Here is a 27893-nt window from a genome sequence, read left to right as displayed (position 1 = left end):
GAATGTGTTCTAATGAAGAGCAACTGTATTCCCAATGCCAAACTCCTCTGGCACTTGTCAGAAGCTTTGGTCTCATGTTTTGGTTCATTTTGAGATCTTTATTTTTTTTAAAAATAAGAAATTATATCTGCAATAAACTCAGATTCTAGCATCATTTTGATTTCCAAAAAATACTTATCAACCTTGTATTTGTTCTTTAGGCATACATAGGAAATAAAAATAGGTGACTGCAACACCTGAGTGTTTTTTGGGGGAAATGTGACTACTTCCCAGAAAAATATATATACAAGTTTTGAATTGATGGGTTTTATCTATGGGATGACAGATAATGGGGAGCAATCTCATCAGTTTTTTGTTTGCTTATTTTCTAGTTAATAAGTATTTTGTGATTGGACACATCTTTGTGGCAGCTGTTTTAATCAGCACACATATATGAAAATCCAAACATCTATCGACTCAAAAGGCAGGGGTCCTGTGCTTAAACCTTTCAAACAGAAGCAATCTTCATCACAATCACCCCTCAATAATCTGTCCTACAACAGACCTTGCAATTAGGCATTTCTTCTTAACACTTTGCCAAATCTGCTTCCCTATTAGTTCCATTTATTGGTTTTAGAGCTCACTTCTAAAATCATATAAAACAACTCTGTTCCATCTTCTCCATAAAAGGTCTTCAGACATTTGTTGTTAGTTGTGAAGTCATGTCCGGCCCATTGCAACCCCATGGACAATGTTCCTCCAGCCTTCCTGTCCTCTACCATCCTTTGGAGTCCATTCAAGCTCACTCCTACTGCTTCAGTGACTCCATCCAGCCACCTTATTCTCTGTCATCCCTTTCTTTTTTGCCCTCAATTGTTCCCAGGGTCTTCTCCAGTGAGTCCTTCCTTCTCATTAGGTGACCAAAGGGTTAGGGTTAGGGTTTTGTCGGTGCGCTTTTGTCGTTCGCGCATTTGTCGGGTCACAGACCAAAGTATTCGAGTTTCATCTTCAGGATATGGCCTTCCAAAAAGCAGTCAGGGTTGATCTCCTCTAGGATTGACTGGTTTGATTGCATTGCAGTCCAAGAAACTTGCAGGAGTCTTCTCCAGCACCATAGTTCAAAGGCCTCAATTCTTTGGCACTCAGCTTTTCTTATGCTCCAACTTTCATAGTCATACATTGCAACTGGGGAAATCATACTTTTGACTATACTCACTTTTGTTGGTAGGGTGATGTCTTCCCCAAGAGCAAGTGTCTTTTAATTTCTTGAAGATGAATCCCTTAATCTTCTCTATTTAAGTTTCACCAATTCATCATAAATCTCATTGTTCTGATTGGCAATCACTTTTGCCTAAACCTCAGTTACATATAAAATATGACCATGGGCTTGAGTTATATGAGACTTGAAGAAGCTTAGGAGCAGCATGTTCATTTCCTTCTCAAAGCATCTTATACTAATGCAATTCTCTTTCCACTCATTACTCTTTGGCTATTAAAAATCACTATTCAAGTAAGTGATAGTGAGGAAATCTACACTACTTGATGTTTGAATCTGACTTTAATCATTTATTGCTTTGAATGTAAACTACTGTCTTATCTAACCATTTCAAACATTGAATAATGCTATTATCCTTCTTGCATTCTGTTAATGAGGCCTTGCAAGTATTATTGACACAATTACTCCCAAATGTGGCCAGATTCAAATTAACTACAGATATTGATTTGAATGTGTGGCTTTTGTTACCCAGAGAGTCATAAGAAAGTCCGTAACACTCCTCCCAGTATATTCACAAGTCTGTTTTCCATCATGATGTGCTTCAGAAATCTTCTCTGCTCGTATTTTGTTTGTACCTAGAAAAAGAAATAATTTACTTTTGACAAAAGGCAATTGTAATTGCAAGAAGTACATACATTCTGGGGAAATCAGCTGTAATTTTAAATGTTTGGTCAAGTAACTTTAGTAAGTCTGTCTGCTTGGACACAAATTTGTATTCTTTATGGTTTCAAGATGATTTTTCTGTCAGACATTTCCCACTTAAAATAGTTTCATCCTCTTGAAGAATGCACTAATAGGATACACTAACAGGGCTACCAGACTTCCAGCAAAAGAGTTACCATGTGGTACGATGGGCATCTAAATAAAAGGACAACAATCCTCCCTTTTGTCCTCATGTCCTTTGTCGGACAGGCATAGCCTTAAAATCAAACATTGCTTTTCAAGTATCTCTTCCATAACAACTGTTCTCCATGGCACACTATTTCCTTAATAAGTGCTAAGGGCAAGTTAAAAAGCTCTATTTTGTAACCTTAATTAATTGAAGAGTACTTGCTCTGCTCTGCTGCCTGAAATTGACAAGACTTTAATTAGTTACATTCGGAAGGCTTTTGCCTCCTAACTGATTCTAGCACATTGCTGCCATTGGAAAACCTGACACTGGAAAAAGTAAGTTCATATACATGTACAACTAGAGAGTTTTATTTTATTATTTTATTTTTTATAGATTTGCACTGTAATTTTTTACAGATGTCAAGAAAGTTAACAATTAGTGTATCCCCTTCTCACCCATTTATCCTTCTTTCCAATTGTCTAGGTCAGGGGTGTCAAACTCACGGCCCAAGGGCCGGACATGTCATATGCTGTCTCCACCCCCACCCAATTTAGTGAAGGGGGAAAAGGTCATGATATGTCACATGATGACACCCTGACGCCGCCATGACGATGTGAGTTTGATACTCCTAGTCTAGGTCCTCCTTTGCCTGTTGAGATCACTGGTATCTTAATGACAAATAGTTTCAGAAAATCAGTCTAGATAAAAAATATGTATAGGAAGGTATTTAAGTTTGTTGAAAGCAGATTTAAGATTGGAATCACCACATTTATTCATACCAGCTGTAATGAAGTAGGATTTGCTAATATCCAAAAATGGATTGAGTCTCCCTATGCCTGTTCAACCGGTTTTGTCTACTGAAAAGTAGAAATGGGGATTTTGAAATAAAGCTTTGCCTTAAAGAACTTTGATCTTGTGCCACAGAAAAATTCTGCCTTAGCTCAGGACATTATGAAGGGATGACTTCTCGCATCTTTTTGAAAGACTTGCAAATGATTCTTGCAATTTCTTTTTTCAAGCATTGATTAAAGAATAAGACATATAAGAAAGGATCATCTTATCAAAGATTGAAAGACTATCAAGTTTTTCCTCATACATCCTTATTTTTATTGCAATTCAATACATATGTTGCATTAGAAATAAGTGCTTGGCCTTCATTTGTCTACATCCAATTGAACATTGTGCTTCTCTTAGTAATTGTCTCCCCTCTTTTTTTTAGAGGAAGCTTTATTACTTTGTACCCAATGCTCCTTATACAATTATACTACTGCAGTAAGAAAAATTAAAAACTGTGATAAGCTATATGAAAGTTGCAAATTCCAGAATATTTATTATAGTACATCCATCCATCCACTCATTCTATATTTTACACTGTAACTTTAGGAATCCTAACAACTTATCTAAGGCTCAATATATTTAGTATTATACTAATCACTTATTTTAAAATACTTATTTACCTGGCAAATGCTTTGGGAAATATGAAAATGGTGCTACTAAAAGGCATGTAGAGAAGCTGCATATCACAAAGCCTATCCACCATGCTCCAACCCAGCGTGGATCTTCTGGAGTGAGGTCTACACTAGAATAATATTATTTAGTGAACACATATTTAACAGAGGTATTATGAATTAAATAACAATACTTTTGCAAACATATTCTATATGATAAAATATACTTTTTAGCTTATTTATTACAACTGTGCTGACTTCTTCCCACATTTATGCAGTTATACAAAAAATTAGTGCTGTTTTACAAAATAGAAAATTGAATATATTTCAGTTAATAATGAGTAAATATTATTGTTGAAGACTAGAGAAAGCTTGAAGGAGTGTTTTGCTTCAAGGAAGATTCAAAAGTAGCACCACTTTATAAGTTTTGCCTAGTAATATGAGCACCATACTTATGAAGGTAAAGCAAAAGAGAACAGCACCTTTTCTCTCTTTCTCCTCCTCAGAACTCAAGGTACAAGAAAAGGTTTTGAGAAATTTACAACATTGACTGAAGTGCTTTCAAAATGTGTAGCTTCACTACAAGTAGTGGGATTGATTACAGTGTACCCTGAACCTGCCCAGTCTGGAACTACCTTAATATGTGTGAAACCTAGAAGCATCTTAGTTAACAATGGAGAAAAGAAGGCTAAGAGGATCCTTCTTCCACAGCAGAGGCCCAAAGAAGCTTCAAGCAACCAGACTGCTTCATGAACTAAATTGGTTGGCCTTTCACAGCATAAATGGTTTCATGTATATCTATTTACCAAATAGGCCTATTTTAAAGATAAAACAATCAAAATCCACATCTAGCAAATTGACTAAAAATTGTTCATTGTTCACGACTGCTCTGGTGTTTTAATCCAGGTTTCCCAAATACAAATTATTGCTTGGTTATTAAAAACAACCCCTTCCTCCAGTAGTGGGATTCAAATAATTTAACAACCGGTTCTCTACCCTAATGACCAGCTGGGTAGGCACGGATGGGTGGTTATGTGATTGCGTGGGCATGGCCAACTCAATGTCACGTCAATGGGCACTTCGCCTTAGCTGTTACAATGTAATGAGGGTTAACCAGCGAGCCAGTTTCTGTAAGCAGGGGGTTAAAAATTAGGCTAGAAACGACACCAAAGGTTTTTCTTCCTGCCTTCCTTACAAAATTAGCCCTATAAAGTAGAAAAAAAAGAAAATGAGATTTCTTCCAACAACCGGTTCTCCAAACTGCTTAGAAAGTTAACAACTGGTTCTCCCAAATAGGTGTGGAAATCCTACCACTGCCCCCCCATCCCTATCAACCAAACCCATTAAAATTATTATAGGTAACTAAACTATATGTATTTCTGTATGAACTATTAGGATAATGCTTTTCAAAATGATGTCTTACTATTAAGAAAACTGTACATTCTTATTTATGCAGATGAAAAACAAAAAGTTCTTGCCTTATATTACGATTGAAATCAACATAAACATTCAGCAACTGTCCTCCTAAAACATAGCCAATGGCAGGACCCAGCAGTGACATGGCATATCCAATTCCTGCAGGGAAGACAATAGTTTGCATTTTGAATATTGAGCACAAAAAATGCATGATGGATCCCATATCCACTGTATAAATGTGTAAGGTGATACAAGATTGAGAATGTTAAGTTCATGCATCCTAAGTACATTACTGCAGGAAAGACACTGTTTAGAATGAGAGGAGGATGGCCCAGTTTCCACATGGTTCTTCCCAGCATGCCATCTCATTTAAAAATGCATTAAACATACAGCTAAAGACAAATGATACAACTTATTTTCAAGACACAAAGAATCTTAATCACATAAATGTAATTATGGTAAATGCCAGACATTGAATTCAACCTTACCCTAGCCTTAACCCTGTTATAGGGTCTACTGCTTGATCAGGAGGTTGGATTAGAAGACCTCCAAGGGATCTTCCAACTCTATTAGTCTGTATTCTGTAGTCAATAGAAAAATATTTGGAGACTGAAAGGTGGCATATAAATATCTCAGATTAAATCTACCCATTCAATAAATCTATTGAATCATCAGGCAAATGCTTTTCCATTTATCAATTGTGTCATCAGCTCCTGTTGACACCTGATCCTCATTTGAAGGCTTCCTCCAAAAGGGCCAAATGCTGCTCAGAGGAAATAAACGATTTAGGATAATGAACTTCTTTCAGATTTTGTGCGTCCTTTGCCGGAAGGAGATAAAAATGCAGAAAGACTTTCTGCAGTTCACCTGCTGAGGAGGAATCTCCAAGAATGCACAATGTTCTTAATGAAGAAGAATGGACTTTCCAAAGCTTCCAACTTCCTCTAGACCAGAAGGCAGTAAAATCAGAATATACTGAAGGGATATGCTGAAACCTCCTTCTCTTTCACAATTTTTGCCACATTTTCTGAATGCCTTAATAGACCAACAGAGAGTTGTTTTCTGTGGCAAGGGGAATTTTCTGCATTAATGAATGATGGGTCTAATTGACACATTTGTTACTTTTGCTGGTTATTCATTTGTGGTATTCACATGCTGGTGGCTAAAATGATTATGAGACTGGTTGTGGCTAGGCAAACGAAAGGGAAACCAAGGTCAACCCTGCAGGAGCATAGCATCTGATTCTTATCTACCGATTCACACAGTTGAGAAGGAGCAACTGCATTTGTGAAAAGTAATTCTTCCCAAAATAGGATCTAAGTGCCACCCCACTCTCTAGAAAACATAATTCTGGCCAGGTGTTCAATTAAATGCTTGTGATTTGAAGTGGGTAAGCAGCAGCATCAAACATGCCAGCTTTAATTCTTTGCACACAGGTAGTCCTCAACCTACCACAGTTCATTTATTGACTGTTCAAAGTTGCAATAGCACTGAATAAAGTGACTTATGTCCATTTTTGACACTTTACAACCTTTGCAGCATCTCCATGCTCATGTGATCAAAATTCAGATGCTTGGAAACTGACTCATACCTATGACCATTGCTGTGAACCTGGGTCATGTGATCACCTTTTGCAGCCTTCTGAGAAGGAAAATCAAGCAAAAGCCAGATTCACTTAACAACCAGGTTACTAACTTATCAACTACAGCAATTCACTTAACAACTGTGGCAAAGAAGTTTGTAAAATGGGGCAAAACTCACTTAACAAATGACTTGCTTAACAAATGGAAATTTGGGGTTCAATTGCAGACATAAGTCAAGGACTACCATTATTGAACATATAAAGGTATGAAGTGGGAAGGTACGTATGGATGAATGTTCACATCACTTAGATAAGTATTTGCTTGGGAAGTTCCCAATATGGGTGTGTGCTGACTTTCAAGTGCATTCAGTATAACATACTTACGAGGCCCCTTCAGGTCTTTGTGCTGATCATGAAAAGGGCTGAAGCTCCCTTTCATGGGAATTGAGACCTTAGGGATAAGGTTATCCTCCATATTCCTGAACATGAACATAGCCCTACTGTAAGCAACTGTAAAAACACATCCTATATGCCAACCAACTAAAAAAACCCCTTACAAGCAGTTAAATAAGCAAATAGAAAATACAAATGAATATTACCAAACTTGCTAGATGCTCAAGGTAAATTTGGCATTTCAAGAAATCAAAATGAATTATACCTACCTATGTAGACTGAAGCTTGATGCTTTGGGACACTATCGTCGATGAAAGTTGTACCCAGTGTGTACAGAGGAGTTCCACCTGCTCCTAAGAGGAACTGACCCAGCAAGAAAACATAGAAGTAGTTGGAAAGTTTAGATTTGATGCCACGGCGGCACGGCCTGGTTGGGCCACCAGAAAGAGGTACTGGACACAGGTCTGGAAATATAGGAGCAGTAAGTCAATTGAAGTTCTTTAACAGGAGAAACTGTCATATGTTTGCAATTGTTTGAAATAAATCTACTGGGTCTAGGCTGTAAAAATCTAGCTAATAGCAACAAAGAGTTAAAGTTTTGTTATCTCTTTGCTGCCATCTCATACCATCCACAGCAGTTATATAATCCACAATCAGAACAGTCATACGATTTCAAAACCTCTCCAAAGTTTCAAAACTAAGAGCCATTTTTCAGACAATATGGGGAAAATCAACATATAATAAGTGCATTTTCTTTAATGTAATGCTTCCAAATACACTGGGATTTCAAATCCCCAAATTCTCAGTTAGAATGCTTAATAATCGCTTGAGATTTGGGGGCGACTGGTCATCCCTGAACAATCGTTACTCAGAGATTTTAGAAACTAGAAGCCGGCTCACTGGAACTACTGAGACTATAATTTACCTTTATTGTTTTTATATAACTTGGGTAGCTATGGTGTCTTTAAACATAATTCATTAATAAATAATAACTGAGCAGATTCACTCATCCTGCTAAATTATAATCCATGATTTACAAGCCACAATGATCATTTTAATTCAAAATCAATCAAAACCCATTATAGCTTAACAATACTTAAAAGAATAATGAAAGAAGATGATGCACTATTAAGAGATACGAGTAGTAACTAAACACAGCAAAACTTTCTCTCATTTTAAAAGAAACACCCCAGTTAGGATTCTATCCCAACACTTCCTCTAATCTTAACATTCCACTCCTTGGATTTCCTGAATGCTATGTTTTTCCAATTCTCAGCACTACTGAATGTGCTCAGACTTAATATAAAGATTGTTTTATATTAATGTTGGCTGGTTGCTATATTGAAAATCTTAAGATTTTCTAAATGATGTTGATAATCCTTTGAGTTTTTCACTTGGGCTTTGGTTATTTGAGTGGCATTCAGTTTACTCTTAGAATTGCAATAATGACATCCAGTAGAGGCTGCTGACATTTAATACATCTGAAGAATGGAACTCATTCCTAAAGCAAGCTAAATATTTTGTGACATTGTCTGTTTTGTTAAGGAGAATGGTCAAAGTTGAACCAGAAGCGGGTTCAATTTTACTTTGATCTTTGTTGTCAAATGCTTTATTATATTGAATAAACAAACAATAGTAACCATGTTAACAATGCCACATATTTTATTTCCAAAGAACAGGTCTATTACTATGGTGCACAAAATATCCAAGGACTTTTATATTGTAAGAATCATATAATGTAGAAGACAACATTTCACATAAGTCATACCACTAGGGAGTACATCCCTTAAAATCAAAGATGAGCGATTGATTTTATAACTTTTGATTGCTATACTTCCTCCCATATCTATGGCAAAATGTTTCTAGCTGTATAAGAATACAAAATTGTCTGTCTTTGGCTTTCAAGCTCAGTTTATAAAGGAGCTCATGTCTTCCCCCCAATATTGCCTGCTGGAATTTATTTATATTGGCTCTTCCTGATAATGTATAGAGCACTATTGTGACACTACCTCAAAAATCCCAAAATTTCACATTTTCTTCTTCTAACCTTTTCCAACCATCTTCTATCCCATTTCATCAGCTACACAAAGCTAAAATATGAAAAAGGCTGTCTTGAGACATATGAGCATTCTTCCAGGCTAGTTTTCATTAAAAGCAATTCAGGAGATTTTTAACCATGGTTTTTAAAACAAGCTACAATGGCTTGATTTATACACCATGAAAGACTAAACCATTGTTGCCCAAACCACAAGGTCCAGGTGGTTTAGTACAATTTATGAACCTAGCTTTAATCTTTCTCTTACTGAAAGTCTACTAAAGCTTCATTTAAAATATTTTTATTCTATTTGGATGCTGAGTAACAGGTCACCTTTAAACACTGAAATGTAATTAGCAGCCTGATGCTTATTGTATAAAATAGAAGAGAATAATACAGCTCAGGGTTGAACCTTGGAGTCCTTCATGATTCCAAGTCACCCTGGAGTCCTTGGTACTGATGACATTACCTAGTTGGGCCATGAAACATCTGCAAACAACCAAAGTCCAAAGACTTCTAAGGGTAATATTTAGAATGAACCAGAATTCTTAAGTCTTATGCAATAGTTCTTAGTTTGTTTATTTATTTCAATTTAATTCAAGTATTATACAGGGCTTCACCAGACAAGGTTCTAAAAGCAATGATTTCATATAAAACCCAAAATAATATCCTTTCAAAGAGTATAATGATCCTGGAGCTATTTAGCTAATGCTCTTTTCAACTCCTATGCATAATCTTTTTCAGTATTCATTAACTCTCATTGCAATAAAGAGAAACAAGATTGTTTCCCATTGATAGAATCATAGAAGATAAGATTAGACATGATACTTTAGCAATCTATTTGTAACAAAAAAAACCAACAAAACTAATAAAAGCTATAACATCCATGGACTTTATCTTTCCATAGCCAACTTTCATTGTAACAGAAAACAAATGCACATTAGTCATCAACATACAACCACGATTGGGATTTTCATTACTAAGAAGACAGTTGTTTAGTGAGCCACACTTAATGTTATGATCTTTTAGTGCTATGGTTATTAAGCCAATCATTGCAGTTGTTAAGTGAACCAGGTGGTCCTTAAGCAAATTTTCCCTGACTGACTTTGCTTGTCAGAAACCAGCTGAACCAGCTGAGAGGGTCACAAATGGCAGCTACTGGATGTACGTTTTGAGTAGCCCAAATTTAAACAGCAGATAATGGTTGCATATAGACTTTTTCTTTGTATGTTATGAGTCACCACCACCCATGGCTCTACTTCAAGGGACAGCTCTTATTATATAGTATAATACAGTTCCATATGAATCTTGTATGATAACGAAGATGTTAGTCTATAGTTCACATTAAACATAAAACCAATAAGATAAGAACTATACACCTTGGATCAGTCTATAACATCCATATCAATGGATAGAAACAAATCAAGGAGAGAAGCAACCTGGAATTAAGGAGCAACTTCCTAACAGTGAGAACATTTAATCACTGGAAAGTTGTGGGTGCTCCATCACTGAAGACTTTTAAGAAGAGACTGGATAGCCACTTGTCTAAAATGGCATAGGGTCTCTTGTTCCAGCAAGGGGTTTTGGACTAGATGACCTCTAAGGTCCCTTTGTCATTCTATGTTCTATATTCTTAAACACCAATAGCAACAAGTCAAAAAATGTACACCATGGGTGAAAAGCCTTAACTAATGAAATCCATGGAATATTTACAGTCTTGGGCATGCAACATATATTCAAACAAGTTTGCATTCTATTCAAGACATACTGCCTCTGTGTTCAGCACTCTTGTTTCTGTGAACTGTACAATAAGTTTTAGTTTTGCTGTAGTTTGAGGTATGGAGGAAGGAAGCTACATAAGTTCTGCAAAATTGAGGATATTGTTGAATTATAACATCACAGAGAAGTACTGGCTCAGATGTGGCCAGGTGTGTGTGTGTGTGCGTGCGTGTGTGTGTGTGTGTGTGTGTGTGTCTGCGTGCATGCATGCTAACCTATTTATTAAACTGAATAACGAAGTAGGGAGAACAAGACAGGCAGGAACTGAGGCAAGGCAGATTGAAGCTAACACAACCTTTATTAACAGTTTAACAAGGCAAAATGCAGGGCAAACCTCGAACCAGCAAACAGCAACATTTGACAGCTGACAGCCCTTTTATACCAGAGCTGTCAGATTCTGAACCAATAGAATGGCTGCATTTTCCCGCCAGCTGGCTGCTCAAGTCTTAACCAATCAGGAGCCGGCAATGGTAGTCAATGGTGTCCTAGCCTCAAGGACTTAACAGAAGATTGAAGGCAGGTTTTTTAAAAAACATTTTTAATCGGACTTCCTGGGAGGAGCTTACTGGTGGAAGCAGCAAAAAATCAGCTGCCTCCGAATTCCTGGCTACGTACCTGATTAGAGGATCTTCCATCTGACGTCTTATCAGGTTTTCTTATCCTTCAGGCAAGAGGGAAAGAAGAAACTGTTTTGCTGGCAAATGCTCTTCGATTTTTGCAGCTTTTGTGCTTGCAAGGAAAGGGGGGCTAGCCCAAGGCAGAACGGCTGTCTGTGCTGGGAACTTCCAACTGCCTTGTGCAGGACAAAGTAGGTCTCTCCCACTCTGCTCTAAGTTTTGTTTGATTTAATCTTATCACGAGCTGAATCCGTTTACTGCGAGGACAATAATTGCTTATCAACATTTTAGCTTCTTCTCTTTTTCTCCTCCGAAAAATTATTTACTCAGAGGCTTTTAAAATGGCGCCGAGCAGGCTGGTTTCTCCGGTAATAACGAACACTTTTTGCTAATTCTCACAAGACTTCAAAAGAATTCAAAACAAAAGAGATAGCTTATCACATGTTTTGGTTTCACAATAGAAGAATTTTACTCCTTCATTAACTTTGCTTATTTGGAAGTTAAATGGTGATGAATCTGTTGAACGGTCTTGTTACAATGTTTACTCACTGAAACTTTTGCCAAGCCTTAAATTTCAAAATAAAAGCCTCTTTACTTAAAGCTGCATATTTAGGCAATAGAGTTTTATTAACTGCAGGCAGACAAATTTTGAAATGGCCTCAAAACCAAATATTAACTTGAAGACGTCACCCTTTACTTCCAGGGGCACATCCTCAGTGCCTGGTACAAAGCTGCAGCCTCCGCTTCCTACGCCCCCTGCTGGGGATGTGTTAACGAAAGAATTTTTTCTGAGTAATCTAAGCGAGGCTTTTAATGCACAGACAATTAAAATGGAAGATAAATTTAGAGATAATAGAGAGGAGAGAAAAGAGGAAATAAAAGAAATGAAAGAAGAAATTAAAAGTGAAATTAAAAGTGAAATAAAAGGACTTAAACAGGAGTTGTATGAGAAATTTGAGGCTAAGGTTGATAAAATTAGAGACGACATGCTGAGTCTTGTAACTGTATTAACAGAACATATTTCTGGAGTGGAAGATACTCTAGAGGTTCTTAATGATGCCAATGCTAACTTGACATTGAAAACAGAGGTGGTGGAACAAAAAGTGGAAAATGCTGAAAAAGAAATTATTATGATACAGTACCGACAAATGGAGTTCGCATTAAGAGTAAGGGGGCTGCGTGAGGAGAAACAGGAGAACCTGAAACAGATCCTATCGGAAGCTTTTGACCGCCTGATGGGAAGACCAGGGACCAACCAAGGCTGTCAAATTGACAAAGCTTACCGCGTTAACTCCTGGCTGGCAAAGCAGAAGCAGCTTCCTCGAGACATCGTTATATATTTTACTACAAGAGAGTTCAGAAATATGGTACTGCAAGCGTCTTATAACACTAAGCTTCAAATTGGCGGTCAAGACCTGGCTGTTTTGAAAGAGATACCACCTCAAATGTTAAGAGCCAGAAGAGACTACGCTTTTTTGGTCGAAGAACTCAGAAATCGTCAGATACAGTATAGATGGGATGCACCATTTGGCATCATATTTACATTTGATAAGCAAAGGTACCGCCTCAACTCTGTATGGAAAGCCCGAGATTTTTATTATAATATATTGAAGGCCGGACACCCTGCACCATCTGGACCTAGAGAAAGACCACAAGAAGGACAGGATAGACAGCAAACTACACAACCACCAGACAAGATGGAGCATCTCTCTTCTCTAGAAGTGCAAGGTGCTATGGAACCAAGACCTAGCCGCATGACTACTAGACGTATGGAGAAACAAGCTAAGAGGCAACAGCATCAACAATCATCGGCCATCGATCAAGGAACTACAACAACAAATCTGGAAGCAGTGGGAGGAGCTAGACCTAAGGTTAAACAGGCCGTGCAGGAAGCTCTAAAAATGCTTCAACCAACCAAAGATGACAACTAAGATTTTAACATGGAATGTCAACGGACTGAACTCTCCACAGAAGAGGAAGAAAATATTTCATTATCTTAAACAGTTTAAGAACGATGTAATTTGTTTGCAAGAAACTCATATCAAGTCAACTGATCAAAAATATTTGATCAACTCAAAACTTGGTCAACATTTTGCAGCTTCTGCTATGGAAAAGAAGAATGGTATAGTTGTATACTTAAGAAAAGATATGAAAGCTGAATTAATAGAAGCAGATCCCTTCGGAAGATATATTGCTTTAGACTTAATCTTAGAAGGGAAAAAGACATTACTTTTGGGAATTTATGCTCCCAATCAACAGCAAGATAGATTCTATAGAAATCTTCATGCTAAATTAGTACAGTGGGACTATAGTTCCTGTATACTATTGGGTGACTGGAATGGAGTGATAGATACTAAGAGAGATAAGAAGATTTCCCGCCTAAATACCAAGATGCGAGCAAAGTTACCCAAATCTTTCTTTGATATTATGGATGATTTTGAATTGAGAGATATCTGGCGAGAAAGAAATGCAGAGGAATATGACTTCACTTTCTTCTCGGACAGGCATCAATCCCTTTCAAGGATCGATTTTATTCTAACCACTAATGATTTGCTTTCTAGGGTCAAGAAAACAAAGATTGCAGCTAGAGTCCTTTCGGACCATAACCCAGTTTGGATGGAGTTGGGAAGGGTAGTGCAGGCAAGAAGGTTTTGGAGACTGAATGAAAATTTATTTAGATATGAAAACTATATTAATGATTGTAAAAAATTACTATCTGAATATTTTGTTTTGAATATGAATAAGGGTACATCTATGGAATTTGTATGGGATGCAAGCAAAGCGTATATGAGAGGAGTTTTGATGAATATAAATAAAACACATAGAAATAAGCAAGGGCTAAAACGAACAGAACTGGAAGAGGAAATTAAGAGAAAAGAGTTGGAGTTAACAAGGAAACCAGACGATACAAAGGTTAAGGAAGCTATTAACATATTAAAATCTCAATTTGACATGTTGATCTCTGACCAGGTAGCTACTAATTTATTATATGCAAAACACAATACTTTTTGTAATGCAAACAAACCTGGCAGATGGTTAGCTTATCAGATTAGGAAAAAAAGGAAAACTCGAAATATATCTAAACTGATTTACAGAGGGAAGGAGGTGTTCCAACAGGAAGAGATTCAAAAGGCTTTCTGGGAATTTTTTACAGAACTGTATAAAGGGGATAAAATTAATGGTTTAGACATAGACAAATATTTAGACAAGGAGAAAATACCTTCAGTTAGAGAAGAACACAGGCAAAAATTGAATCAACCAATAACCTCGGGGGAAATCCTGCAGGTAATTAAGCAATTAAAGCCAGGGAAAGCACCAGGTACAGATGGCTTGACAGCGGTTTACTACAAAAACTTACAGTTAGAAATGGTAGAACCTCTTAGAGAATTATTTAATATGATTCAAACGGAAGGTAAAGTCCCTCCATCTTGGAAGACAGCGTTTATATCTTTGATACCCAAAGAAGATCAAGATACTACTCAACCCAAAAATTATAGACCCATTTCATTACTGAATGTAGATTATAAAATTTTTACTAAAATATTAGCAAATAGGTTAATGTTGGTCATTCAACAATTGATACATACGGACCAAACAGGTTTTATACAAGGGAGACAGATGAAAAGTAATGTCAGATTAATTATTAATGCATTAGAATATTTGGGAAAGAACAACCAGATCCCTGCTGCGTTTATATTTTTGGATGCTGAGAAGGCCTTTGATCGAGTTAACTGGCAATTTCTGCTGAAGATATTGCAAAAAATGCAGATAGGAGATAATTTTTTACAGTCAATTAAAGCAATATACCAACAGCAAACAGCACAAATCATAGTCAATGGAAGTTTAACAGACTCTTTTCAAATTGGAAAAGGTACAAGACAGGGTTGTCCTTTGTCCCCATTATTGTTTATTATAACTTTGGAAGTATTGTTGAATAAAATACGGGGCTTGGATGGTTTAAAAGGGATCAAGATTAGGCAGCAAGAATATAGAGTCCGCGCTTTTGCGGATGATTTGGTTATAATATTGGAACAACCGCAGGAATCCAGTATGGTTTTAATGAATACGATTAATCAATATGGTCAAGTGTCTGGCTTTAAAATAAACTTAGGAAAAACCAAAATATTAGCTATAAATATGAATATTAAACAAAAGGAAGAATTAGGAGTGATGCTAGGATGTGAGGTAGTTAAAAAAGTCAAATATCTTGGAGTTAACATTTTAACTTCAAATGGGAAATTATATAAGCATAATTATGAACCACTTTGGCATAGCATACAGACAGAGATGAAAAAATGGGAGAAATTGCACTTATCTTTGCTGGGCAGGATAGCGGCAGTGAAAATGAACATTTTACCAAAATTTTTATTTCTTTTCCAAATGTTACCTATACTTAAAAAAGATGCGAACCTTTTAGAATGGCAGAAGGGTATCAACAAATTTGTGTGGGCAGGAAAGAAGCCGAGGGTAAAGATGAAAATAATGCAAGATGTACGTGAGAGAGGAGGATTGAAACTACCTAATTTAAAACTATATTATGATGCAGTGGCATTATCTGTAATTAGTGATTGGATTCATTTAACCAATGATAGAATATTGAACATTGAGGGACACGATCTGGTATTTGGTTGGCATGCTTACCTGTTATTCAACAAAAAATTGGATAAGAACTTTAAAAGTCATATTTTGAGAAATGCTTTATTGCGGGTTTGGAAGAAATACCAATATAAATTAAATGACAAGATACCCATGTGGGCAATTCCTAGACATGCAATTGAAAATATGAATACAGCACAAAAACAGGATAGATTTACTTACAGACAGCTTCTTACCTCGGAAAGGGGGGTATTACAATTAAAATCTTTAGAGGTATTAAAAGAGGAGAAGGTAGTTCAAACATGGTTCCAGTATGGGCAATTACAGGCTAGGTGGAAAATAGATCAAAAAATTGGCTTTATTCAAGTTGAGGATAATCTGTTTAAACAAATAAGAGATCAAAGCTTAATGCATATAAAGAGGATATATAATGTATTAATACAGATGGATTCGGAAACAGAATTAGTTAAAGATTGTATGATAAAATGGGCTCAAAATATTGAGGAACCAATAATGTTGGATACATGGGAAAGAATTTGGGTAAGAAATGTGAAATTTACACAAGCTCAAAATCTGAGAGAAAATTTTTACAAGATGTTTTATAGATGGCATTTAGATCCTAAAAAGTTGGCTTCTATGTATCCGAATGTACAGCCTAAATGTTGGAGGTGTGGTTCTCTCGATGCTACATATTATCATATATGGTGGACCTGCCAAAAGGTTAAGGCATTTTGGATAAAAATATGGTGGGTCATGCAAAATGTTTTTAAAAAAAGGATAAAGTTTATTCCTCAGTTATTTTTACTAGGTATATGTACTGATTTTACAGTGGTAGAGACCAATTTGATTCTGCACCTGATAACTGCAGCAAGACTGTTGGTGGCGCAATATTGGAAGAAGGAAGACTTGCCTACAATCCAAGAATGGACATTGAAAGTAACAAACTTAGCTGAAATGGCTAAAATATCGGCATATCTCAAAGATCATTCAAATGAGAGATATAAACGAGACTGGAAAAAATGGATTGACTATATACAAAATAAATACGGGACTAAGAAATTCCAGTTAGCCTATGCTTAAGATCAGAAATGATTTAAACTGTTAAAAGTTAGTTCAGTAAGAAGAAGCTAAGTTCAATCTAGAATGTCATTAATTTCTTTATTTCTTTTTTCTCAATAGATTTTAGACTGTGTTAGTTAAAAATCCATACCGTGTACGGGTTCTGGGAAGTCGGGGGGGGGAAGGAGGAGGGGGGATGGGGGGGTGGAGGGAGGGAGGGGTACACACAACAACAAAAAAAATTGTATTTCAATGTCTTAATGATTGACAAATGATGACATATTTGTGTTTGTTTTTTTTTCAAAGAAAAATAAAAAAGTTCTCTTAATAGAAAAAACATTTTTAATCAGCACCCTCAACAGAAGCCATTTTTCAATAAACCTCCCTCTCAGAATTTCAACATTTCCTCAAGTCTAGTTCCTTTCATTTTTCTAATTTGCCATTTCCTTCTGAGAAGAAATATTAATTTCTTCTAGTTAATGTTTTTTTAAAAATTATTTTTGAAACAGCTTCAGTGGCTGTGTCCCGTCCACCCCCCACCCCACCCCGGGAATCAGCAGTGACAGTGTGTTCACCATACCTTCAGGAAGAGAGCAATGAGAACATATATCTGTTGCATAACTGCCGTTTCCCTTCCAGACAGTTTCACTGGAAACAAATAGACTAGAAGGCATTGGGTAATAACAGTTCCGCCCTTTCAGGAATTGTTCGGCAACTGGATGCTACATCACAATGTTTCCAAGTAACCTCTTAAGTCCTTCTGAGGCATCAGTGTGCCAAGCCAGATTTCATTAGCAGGATGCAAAATAGATTTCAACTTGCATTTCAAAAAGAGGTCAGTTAGGCAACTACTTGTATTACTCCACCCACTACAATCAGGGTTCAGCTGCTGAGGGTTCACACAGGTTCGGGCAATCCTCTAGCTAGGATTCTGTCCAGTTCGGCGAACCCCCTTTTGCCACCGCTGGCTAGCCATGCCCACTTCGCCCCTCCCACCGCACCCTGCCCATCCCAGGAGTCTCCATGCAGCCTGTTCATCAATCCAGATAAGTGCAGGGCCCACACAGAGGCTCATGGAGCAGGGAAGGGCTTACTGGAGGTTCCAGAAGTCTGGAAATGGGCCTGTTTCCAACCTCCGGAGGACATCCACAGCCCAGGGAAAGCAGTTTTTGCCCTCCCGGAGGCTTGAGGAAAATCTCTGAAGCCTGGGGAGGGCAAAAAACACCACCAACCCCGCCATGATGCAGGAGGCCAACTAGGCCATGCCCACCATGGCCACGCGCACTCAGCAATGAGGCAGCAAAGACCCACCCCTGACTACAATGTTTCCTCAAATCTGCTACCACCGGTAGGAATGTGTTAGGCAGATAACAGCAACGACTGGGGAGACTTAATTCAGTGGCTCATGGTACTCCATGCTCTGTTTACTTAATTTTTGTACCATTTTATATTGCACAAAAAACAAAGACTGTCAAATTCAAAAGTTATGTCCTTGGTATGAGGAAGCTGACATTTTCAAAGACTTGAACATACGCACATAAGTAATGGCATGTTCCATTCTAAGATCTTTTTTTAAATTCCAGATCAGACTTGAATCCAAGCTGATCACAATGAATATGCTAAAATTAAATGATGACATTGTTCCTCATAAATGAACAATACACAATCTCAACAGAATTCTTGTGCCGCAATGAGAACCCACAGAGTTTGAGTAAAAAGGGGGGGGAAAGTTAGGTTGTTAAAAAATGTAAAATGTGAGTATCGCTGTGTATTTAAACCACAGAGATTGGGCTGCAAAAAAGGCAGATGTAGTCTGATAACTGCATGTTATTTATTTCTGATGTAATTTAATCAATTTTTAAAAAATTATTATGGAATCATCATGCAAATGCAAATGCATTCCTCTTTAAAGAAAACGGAGAATAGGGAATCCTGATTAATAGATATGAAATGGAAAAATACAGATAGTACAGTATATACAGATAGTATTACAATAGTTCATTTAGTGAACTTTCAAAGTTAAAACGGCACTGAAACATTCACACTTATGACTGGGGCAGCATCCCAAGGATCAGGTGATTAATATTTGGACTCTTGGCAACTGGCTCATATGCAGTGTGACAGTTCTTTAAGAAAAGTGACTAATTACCTCACTCTTCTAAACACATTTGCAACAATGGTTTTGAATAACTTTCCTAGTCTCTAGCCTATCTAAAGCAGGGTGTTAAACTTATGTCATCACAGCAGCATCACATGATGTATCAGGACGTTTTTCCCCTTTGCTAAACCGGGCATGGGCATGGCCAGAGCATGACACATCCAGCCCGCAGGCCAGGAGTTTGACAGCCTTGATCTGAAGCATTCAATGAAATTACCATTGTAGTATTTTAGTCTGTAATTAGAGCTGTCATTTGAATTCTTTACGTGTCACAACGTTTCAAGCCATTTTTATAGCATACAAAATATTTGTAATCATCAAGACCTAAAATCAAAGTCTCATTTTTTTTTATTTTGAACAAAACTTCAAAAGCTGTTTCCAAGTAGAAACAAAATTAGAACTTTGTTTTCTTCCTTCCGTGGTGATGGAGTTAGAGATGATGAAATTTTAATTAAGCAGACAACTTCACCATCTCTAACTCCATCACCTTACCATCCACTCTTCCATTGAGGGAAAAAAAAGTTAATTCTATTTGGTCTTTTGTAATGAGGTCTGTTCCAAGGTTGTGTTGTCAATTCCCAATAAGCAACAAAGAAAAAAATACTTGTATTGATTCCATAAATACATGCTGGGTATATATTTTTGAACTAGATCTATAGAACAACAATAAAAGAAATAATGACCAGCTTAAGATATATGAACTTACCTTCTGCTTTTTCTCCATATGTGTATGGTCCAGTAGTAAAATGTGGCAAAGAAAATACTAATGCTCCTACAGCGATCAAAAAAGAGGACAAGGCCAGCCATCTTGGTTTGTGACCTCTTTCACCATAGAAGGATATGAAAAGGCATAACAAGGAGAATGAAATGTCATAACCAGCAGAGATTACGCCAGTGAGGGAACTGCTCAAATCATAACGCTTCTCAATTGTAGAAATGCTGACATTTATCAATCCATTTACAATAATCCCTAGAAGCAAAAGAGGCAAGCATTAGTTTATTTATTCATGGTTTCAATCTGTCAAATATGTACCCCGCCCAACTCCAAAACAACTCTTAGCAGTGTTATAAATTTAAAACCATAAGAAAAACAACATGGGAAAAAGAAACAAAATCTCCCTAAGAGAGTAAGCAAAACATACTCCTTACATCATCATTAACCTAAAGCAGCCCATCAAATACCGTAAACCCGTGATGACTAACCTATGGCACATATGCCATAGCTCTCTTTGCTGGCATGCATGCCGTCGCCCCAGGTCAGACCTCTGTGGCATTTCTTTCGTGACCTTCTGTTTCCCTGCAAATGATGAGACAGAAGCTCACGGAAGAAAAAGATCTTACCTCTTACAACGGTGCCGGTGTTGGGTTGCCCTGCCTCCTGCCAGCCAGCTGGTCTTTGGGTCTCTGCTGTGCATATGCACACATGCACACATTCACACTCTCACACACTTTTCAGTTTGGGCATGCATATGCACGCAGTTAGGGCACTCAGTGGATAAAAGGTTCACCATCACTGCCCTAAAGCAAATCCTGGATAAAGGGCCAGGTTATTAGAAGTTGTCTGAAAGTTGGTCCAATTAATCAGATTACATATCTAATTTTGTGGAGTTTTAAATGCAGTTTTCAGATCATCCTTTTCTTACTCTGACCAAACAGTGATTTTTTAAAAATTGCCATTTTAAGAAAGAAATACTTCTTTCTTGTACAATACTTTATCCAGAATTCTCTTCAAAGAGAACTCTTAGATTTCTTAACATGATGGCCAAAATTAGAGACATCCAAGAAATAACTCAGACTTTACAATGTGTATTTACAGTTTCCATTTTTCTTGGCCATTTCTTCCCCAGTTATTGTCACTTGTTAATAAATGGGATGGTTTTCCTTTTCCCCAAATACATAGCTCCTTGCAATATTACACATCCATCTGAATATATCTAATTTGGGCAGAAGAAAATTTGTTGTGTTTCCAAATAATTGTGCATACGGTTATAGTGTTCACTACCAGATGTTCACCAACTAATTGATTCATTGATTTCTAAGTTTTTAATTCTGGGCCCAATTTATAGAATCCAAAGAAGGACTGATTGTTAAAAAGCACCTATTTTCCTATTTAATTAGAATATACTTCCACAAGTAGTTCTAGCTCTTTTTTATTCAAGTCAGTATTATTTCAAAAGCAATATCTGAACAACAACTTTATGCAGAATCATAGGCATTGGCAATCATAATCTTCAATCTCAGTTATAGTTATTTGATTCCAAATTATCACCTTGGAAGATTTAGATGAATCAGATAACTAGGACAATATTGCTTAGTTCTGGTCAAACTCCAACTGTCAATATTACTTTTGAATTTAAAAGCTAAAGTTTATGTTTCAGGTCCTCCACCCATTACTTCCTCACACATCATGTGGTAAAATAGCTGATGCACCATTTGACACATTGCTGAACAAGTTTCTTGCTGGAATAAAAACCTCATTGATGAATTGAAGCAGATGATGGAACCAGTCAAACGCCATGGGAGTTCACTTAGTTGAATTTAATTTGTTCCTTTCATTTCAACAGGTCTATCTTACCACACTGATAAGTATCATATACATAGGCCATCCACCCATGTAATCTGTACACTAAGATGTACATATTGTGTAACTGATCCCAGTGTACATCAGAATCATTGTACATAAGTCATTGGGCACATTTTACCAAATTATGGCAAATTGACATAGGGTGTAAAGCTTCTCTTGCTACAGTGACTATTTCTCTTCATGTCAAGGAAACAAACTTTTGCACAGGAATTAAGAGACTAGAAAAACAAGGAGACCAATAAGAGTTTCTGTTTTATTACTTCTATGGGGTTCTTTGGATCAAAGAGAATCTATCCCCTTTGTTCAAGTCAGATTTTAGTATCAAAATAGCTGCTCTTAAACAGTTGCAAAATTTATAAATTTTCTTTCCTTACAAAATCTTACATCTAGTCCTTTCCGGGGTATAAAGCTCTACTCTTTTTTTAAAAAAACCTAAAATTCAGAATAATAGAACATATATGCTATGTTTGAAAATAATTATTGGCATGTGTCGAGTTGTATTATTTCACTGAAATGAAAGCTGCCCTAGAAAATCTGGCTATGAAGCAATTTGTGACATTTAAAAAAAACTGTGATACAAAGCATGGTAAAGCAGCACTCAGATCTGAAACTCTTCTTATAAAACACACCTCTCAGTTTACCTCATAGCACAGGAGTGCCTGATATTGGACCTGTAGACAAGAAGCATATTCTCGTTGCCGTACAAAATAAGATGGTCAAGAAGATGGTCAAGAATTCAATCTCACTTTAGAAGTAGACAAAAGGCTCAAGAAAGACTTCAAAGGCCACCACCCCATCCCAACACAAAGCTTACAATTATTTTGTGGTTTCTTTTCCACAAGACAATGCTCCACCTGTAAGGTGATTGCCACATATCACCAGCCTACACTAGTTTCGTCACATTCTGCAGATGACAACCAGCAAAAAGCCAATTAACACATCTCCCCAGTGTGGTGTGTGTGTGTGTGTGTTTTTTGTTCTAATATACAAGGTCTTATAAAATAATAATGTAATATAATGTACTCAAGATCACTTTACATCACAAACTGTTTGACAAGACAGGTCAAGAGGTTTAGAAGTACTAAAGAGGTTTTGGGTGCTTTTTTGAGGTTGGAGAGCTTTCTGTTACTCATATTTCTAGAATAAGAAACAATTGTATATTTCACGTTAACACCTCAGCCTAAATCCACTTGCATGGAATAAGCACTTAATAATTATGAAACAAAGTTCTATTAAGCAGGATGTAACATTTGTTCTGTTTCCATTCCTATAAAACTGCAGAACTGGGACAGTAAGGCCACCAATCTCTACTTCTGTACAGGAAAAATTAAAGCATTTATGATATATTTCTGTGCTTGAAAATAACCAAAGCCCAGAAACAGACTTGGTGATTAAAAAAAAAAAAAAGAAATTCAAAGCTCTTGGCCTGACATTGTAGGAGGGCCCAAATGATCATCCTGTGTACCAGTGGTGGGATACAACCGGTACGCCCCAGTACAGGCGTACCGGTGCCTGCTGGGAGCACCAGGTACCGTTCCGGTACTGTGCTCCGGAAGGCCCACCCACCTGCCCGCCCTCCTTACCTGTATTTGAGCTGATCGGGGCTTACATGTATGGAGAGTACAGCGCCTGTGTGATGCTCCACTGAGCAGCTGGAGCTTTGCAGATGGTAAGTATGCATGCTTGTGCTGCGTGCGTGCTGTGTGCATGCATGTGGTGGACATCCGGCCCCCTTGCACTGTACCGGTTACACCGGGATCTGGCACCCACCACTGCTATGTACAGTGGAAAAGAAATCAGCACCAGAGGAACAACATCAGCATATTAATGATTGCAATGATGTTGTAGCTTATGGACACATCCTTTCTTCTAGTCAAATAGTAAGAATTAGTGGCCAAAATTGTCAATGAAAAGATAATTTAATCAAGAATGTAATGCAAGACAGTTTGTTCAATTATCTGTATTCTATGAAAGATTATAGCCAAGTATAGCCAGTAATAAAACCCAGTTAATAGGAGCAATCATTCAATCTTGGTTTCACATTAGAACAGCTGCAGAACTAAAAGACTTGGTTCACTCCATGGAAAAACATTGTAAGGCTGTAATTCATGCTAAAGGTTGCCCAACTAAGTATTAATTGACATGGTGATAATTTTTGTATATCTTGTTTTTTTCTATGGCAATAATTTTTGTATATCTTATTTTTTTCTACGTGTTTCACTTTTCTTCTTTATTATTGCTATTCTAATAGCAAAACCTTCATAAAAGTTATTGCATTACATTCTTGATTAAATTACCTTTCCATTGATATATAACTTCATGGTACTACTCCAAAACAAAATGTACCATCAAACCTCAAAAATACTGTACACTTTTCCCAAAAGGTTTCCACAATTTTGGCCACTTCTGTATATGGATAGGTATATGAACTACATTATATTGGAGGCAAAGTTTTATAACAATTACAATCCTTGGAACCTTGGAACATGTCCACAAGGTTGGGCAGAGAGGCTACTTATCAGGTTCTTGGAGACAATTGTCTGAAACTGATAGTCATTATCTGCAATTATTTATTGTTAATGCAGAAAGAATATTTATTTTCAAAGGTTTTTCTTTAGCAAAATATATTGGGAGAAAAGTGAGGGGGTTATAAAAATAGAGCAACTCGGTTTTTCCATTTAGGACCAATTTATTTCTTATTACTTTTTTTTTTTTTTTTTTTTGCTTTTAATGATGATCTGGGAGTTCCTTTTTTTCCCATCATTACTAGAAAAACCTGCAGCTGGTTACTTACATAACAGATTCCTAAAGGTCTATTAATCAGGTCTGGTGGTTTAAACACCAGTGTAGAACCAGGTAACTATGATCTAATCCCACTTTAGGCATGAAATTCAGTTAATAACTTTGAGCCATTCCCTCTCACCTCAACCCACTTCACAGGATTGTTATTGTGGAGAAACTAGGAGGAGGAAAGATTCTTATGGTAAGTATCTTTTCCATCAAGAGTTATTTATAAAAATAATAAAGGCAGCATAAAAAAAAATAAACTGACCTTTATACTATTCTTTGACACTTAGTCTATTGATTTATGGTGTCCCACAGGATTTCCACTTCTCATGGAGATGTTTAATATTTATATTAAATTGCTGTTAAGAGATAATACCAAGTTCTGGAGTGCCCTGTCATCACAATGCTTTACTGTTTCTTGCTTTCCAACTCTAAGGGACTAATCAATGCAGGTAGTCCTTGACTTACAACAGTACATTTAGTGACCATTCAAAGTTACAACAGCATGGAAAAAAGTGATGACCATTTTCCACACTTACGACCATTGCAGCATCTCCATGGTAACGTAATCAAAATTCAGAGGCTTGACAACTGGTTCATATTTATGACAGTTGCAGCGTCCTGGGGTCATGGGAGCCCCCTTTTGCCACCTTCTGACCAGCAAAGTCAATGGGGAAGCCACATTCACTTAACAACCGTGTTACTAACTGAATAACTGCAATGATTCACTTAACAACTGTTGCAAGAAGGGTCGTAAAATGGAGCAAAACTCACTGAAATGTTTCACTTAGCCACATAAATGTTGGGCTCAATCGTGGTCATAACTCGAGGACTACCTGTACTACCCTTAATGCTGTCTACATTACAGAATAGGTTGGATTAGGAAGAATAAACTGAAGTTAAATCCAGTCGGGAATGGCTCACAAGCAGTTAGATTCAGAGATTAAGGTTCAAATGTTTTAGATGGAATCACACTTCCTGGAAAAAATGAAACCTGAAGCCTGGGACCCTCTTTGATTTTCACCTGCCACTGGATTCTCAGATGGTAGCCATGAAGAGAGCACCAAAAGTATTACAATTGGTGCAGCAGCTGCAGCTGTCCAAATTCATCCAATAGTTATATGTGACTCCTCTCTCTCTCTCTCTCCCTCTCTCTCTCTCCCCTTTCTCCCTTTCCCCCCTCTCTCTCCCTTTCCCCCTCTCTCCCTTTCCCCCCTCTCCCACTCCCCCTCTCTCCCTTTCCCCCCCTCTCTCCCTTCCCCCTCTCCCTTTCCCTCTCTCTCCCTTTCCCCCCTCTCCTTTCCCTCTCTCTCCCTTCCCCCTCTCCCTTTCCCCCTCTCTCCCTTTCCCCCCCTCTCCCATTCCCCCTCTCTCGCTTTCCCCCTCTCTCCCTTTCCCTCTCTCTCCCTTTCCCCCTCTCTCCCTTCCCCCCTCTCCCTTTCCCTCTCTCTTTCTTTCTTTTTCTCCATGCTCCTTAGTGGGTTCTACACCAAGTTACCTTGAAAAGTATCCCTAAGTTACAAATGAATGACAAATAGCCAGCTAAGTTGCCAAAGTGCAAAGTGCAAGGAATGTACAATCCTTGCACTGAAAGATCTGCATTGGTTAACCAATTGTTTAACAGACACATTTTAACGTTTGTGCTCATCCTTATATCTGTTAAGTGATTTTGGACCAAAGGAGCTGTTCTTTCCCTTCAGACCTATCAGGCTGATGCACTCCTGCCTCCAGTCAGAGGCTGGTTACGTGACACACAGGCTGAGGGCTTCTCCTCAGTCCCTCTTGGGCCACCAATAGATGTCTCTGGTCATGAGTTTTGCCTTGTGTTAGGGATGCCTGGAGAGATGAACCTCTTCCACAGGATTTTAACTGCTGGTTAATTTTAGTCTCCGGTTTCATTTTGTTCCACGCTTTGTATTTGTGTTACTGCTAATTGTTTTGACAGCGCACCGGAATCATCATTATAGATTGGAAGGCATTCAAGTTAGGGAACCATCTATCTACCCGCAGCAGAAACAACATTGGTTAAAGCCAATGGGAATTAGTTCAGGGGCTCAGCGTCTCGGAAGTGGGGTTACTCCGTTCGTAAGTCTCTCCCCCCCCCCCCAATTCGATGGGACAGAGAGCTGGAGATCAGAAGGAGGGAGAGCGGAACACTAACGTCGCCAAGGCAACTCAATAGTCCTGAGGAAATGTCCCGTCCCCGGAATGGGCTCGCTGCTCCCGCTTACCTTGGAAGACCGAGAGGAGGCTGTAGAAAACCAAGTAGCCTTTGACGTTGTTGCAGACCTGCAGGGCGCGAGGAGTGCACCGGCCGATCCCGCAGAGTTGGTCGTCCGGGTCAAAACTCGGCGACTGCAAGTAACTCGGGGTCGCCGGAGGGAGCTGAGCGTCGAGGAGATCCGGGTTGGAAGCCTGGAAAGCCGGGTTGTCCACGCCAGTCTTATTCATGGCGCGATCGGAGGGGACGGGGGAAGCTCAGCCGCCAAGCTCGCTTCAGCGCCCGAAGCACCTGTCGTCGTCCGAGCGCCTGCCCCTCTACATAAGGCAAAGGAAGAAGAGCCGATCAAGGCGGGCCCGCTGTCAAGAACCGGCAAAGTGAAAATTAGGAAGAAGAAAAGCTATGAAGAAAGCCAGCCCTCTTGCGAGAGGACGGAGGTGGAACCCTCGGCGTGGTGGTGCCCTGAGGCTTCTCCTTACTGGAATGACCAGTTTGCTCTTCTGCCCAAGGAGACGCGCTACTCTTGCTCTCATCAGCGCCTGAAATCAGCGGGGAGAAAGGAGATCTGCGAGCGGGACAGCCGCCAGGAAGACGAAGCCGAACCGACCGCTCCCCCCCCCCCCCGGCTCCCCTTTGCCCCCCCCCCCCCCCCCCCCCGCTCACCCTTAAATAGCAGTCACCGGAGAGGAAAGAGTAAGCTCATGAATGAATTCGTCAAGAAGAGTGAGCCGGTAGATGTCACCCGTGTCCGTACTAAATCTGGAGTTGCCTTCTTGTTTCTCCACCGGACTCTGATCTGAAGAGTTGGCTTCTTAATACTTGCAGTTTCGGGGTTTGGGCGATTCCGTTCCCATCCCCGATCCTCACGCTTTCCCGAGTGTGGCAAAATGTATCAAGATATTGCGACAGGTGGTAGATTCCACATTCCAGTTTATGGCCTTAATAAATGGCGATTCCAGATAATTGTTACAGCTCATGGCAAAAAAACAATGGGTCAACTTAGCCAACCATGTTAATTGAAGGACATCCAACCCATCTGGAATGTTGCAGACAGTCTGCTTTGTGACAGTTAAAAAATGACAGTTGTCAGTGGCACCATTGAAGGTATGACATCACTCTGCCAAAGGTGGA

The 27893-nt window shown here is 38.3% G+C and overlaps 1 protein-coding gene across 1 annotated transcript in view; it reads right to left on the bottom strand.

Annotated features, from left to right (window-relative positions):
* SLCO4C1 (solute carrier organic anion transporter family member 4C1) overlaps positions 1-27692 on the bottom strand; it is a 39606-nt gene extending 11914 nt beyond the window's left edge. The window contains exons 1-7 of the mRNA XM_032214054.1: positions 27426-27692; positions 26773-27079; positions 19877-20140; positions 7196-7390; positions 5014-5110; positions 3545-3666; positions 1724-1830 (exon numbers count right to left, since the gene is read on the bottom strand). Coding sequence (XP_032069945.1) covers positions 1724-1830; positions 3545-3666; positions 5014-5110; positions 7196-7390; positions 19877-20140; positions 26773-26992 — 1005 coding nt within the window. The 5' untranslated portion in view covers positions 26993-27079; positions 27426-27692. The remainder of the gene's footprint in view (positions 1-1723; positions 1831-3544; positions 3667-5013; positions 5111-7195; positions 7391-19876; positions 20141-26772; positions 27080-27425) is intronic.
* Positions 27693-27893: the final 201 nt, after the last annotated feature.

Source organism: Thamnophis elegans, chromosome 3, assembly GCF_009769535.1.
Source record: "Thamnophis elegans isolate rThaEle1 chromosome 3, rThaEle1.pri, whole genome shotgun sequence".
In the NCBI taxonomy this organism is placed as follows: Eukaryota; Metazoa; Chordata; class Lepidosauria; order Squamata; family Colubridae; genus Thamnophis; species Thamnophis elegans.
This window is presented reverse-complemented; position numbering and strand designations above follow the sequence as displayed.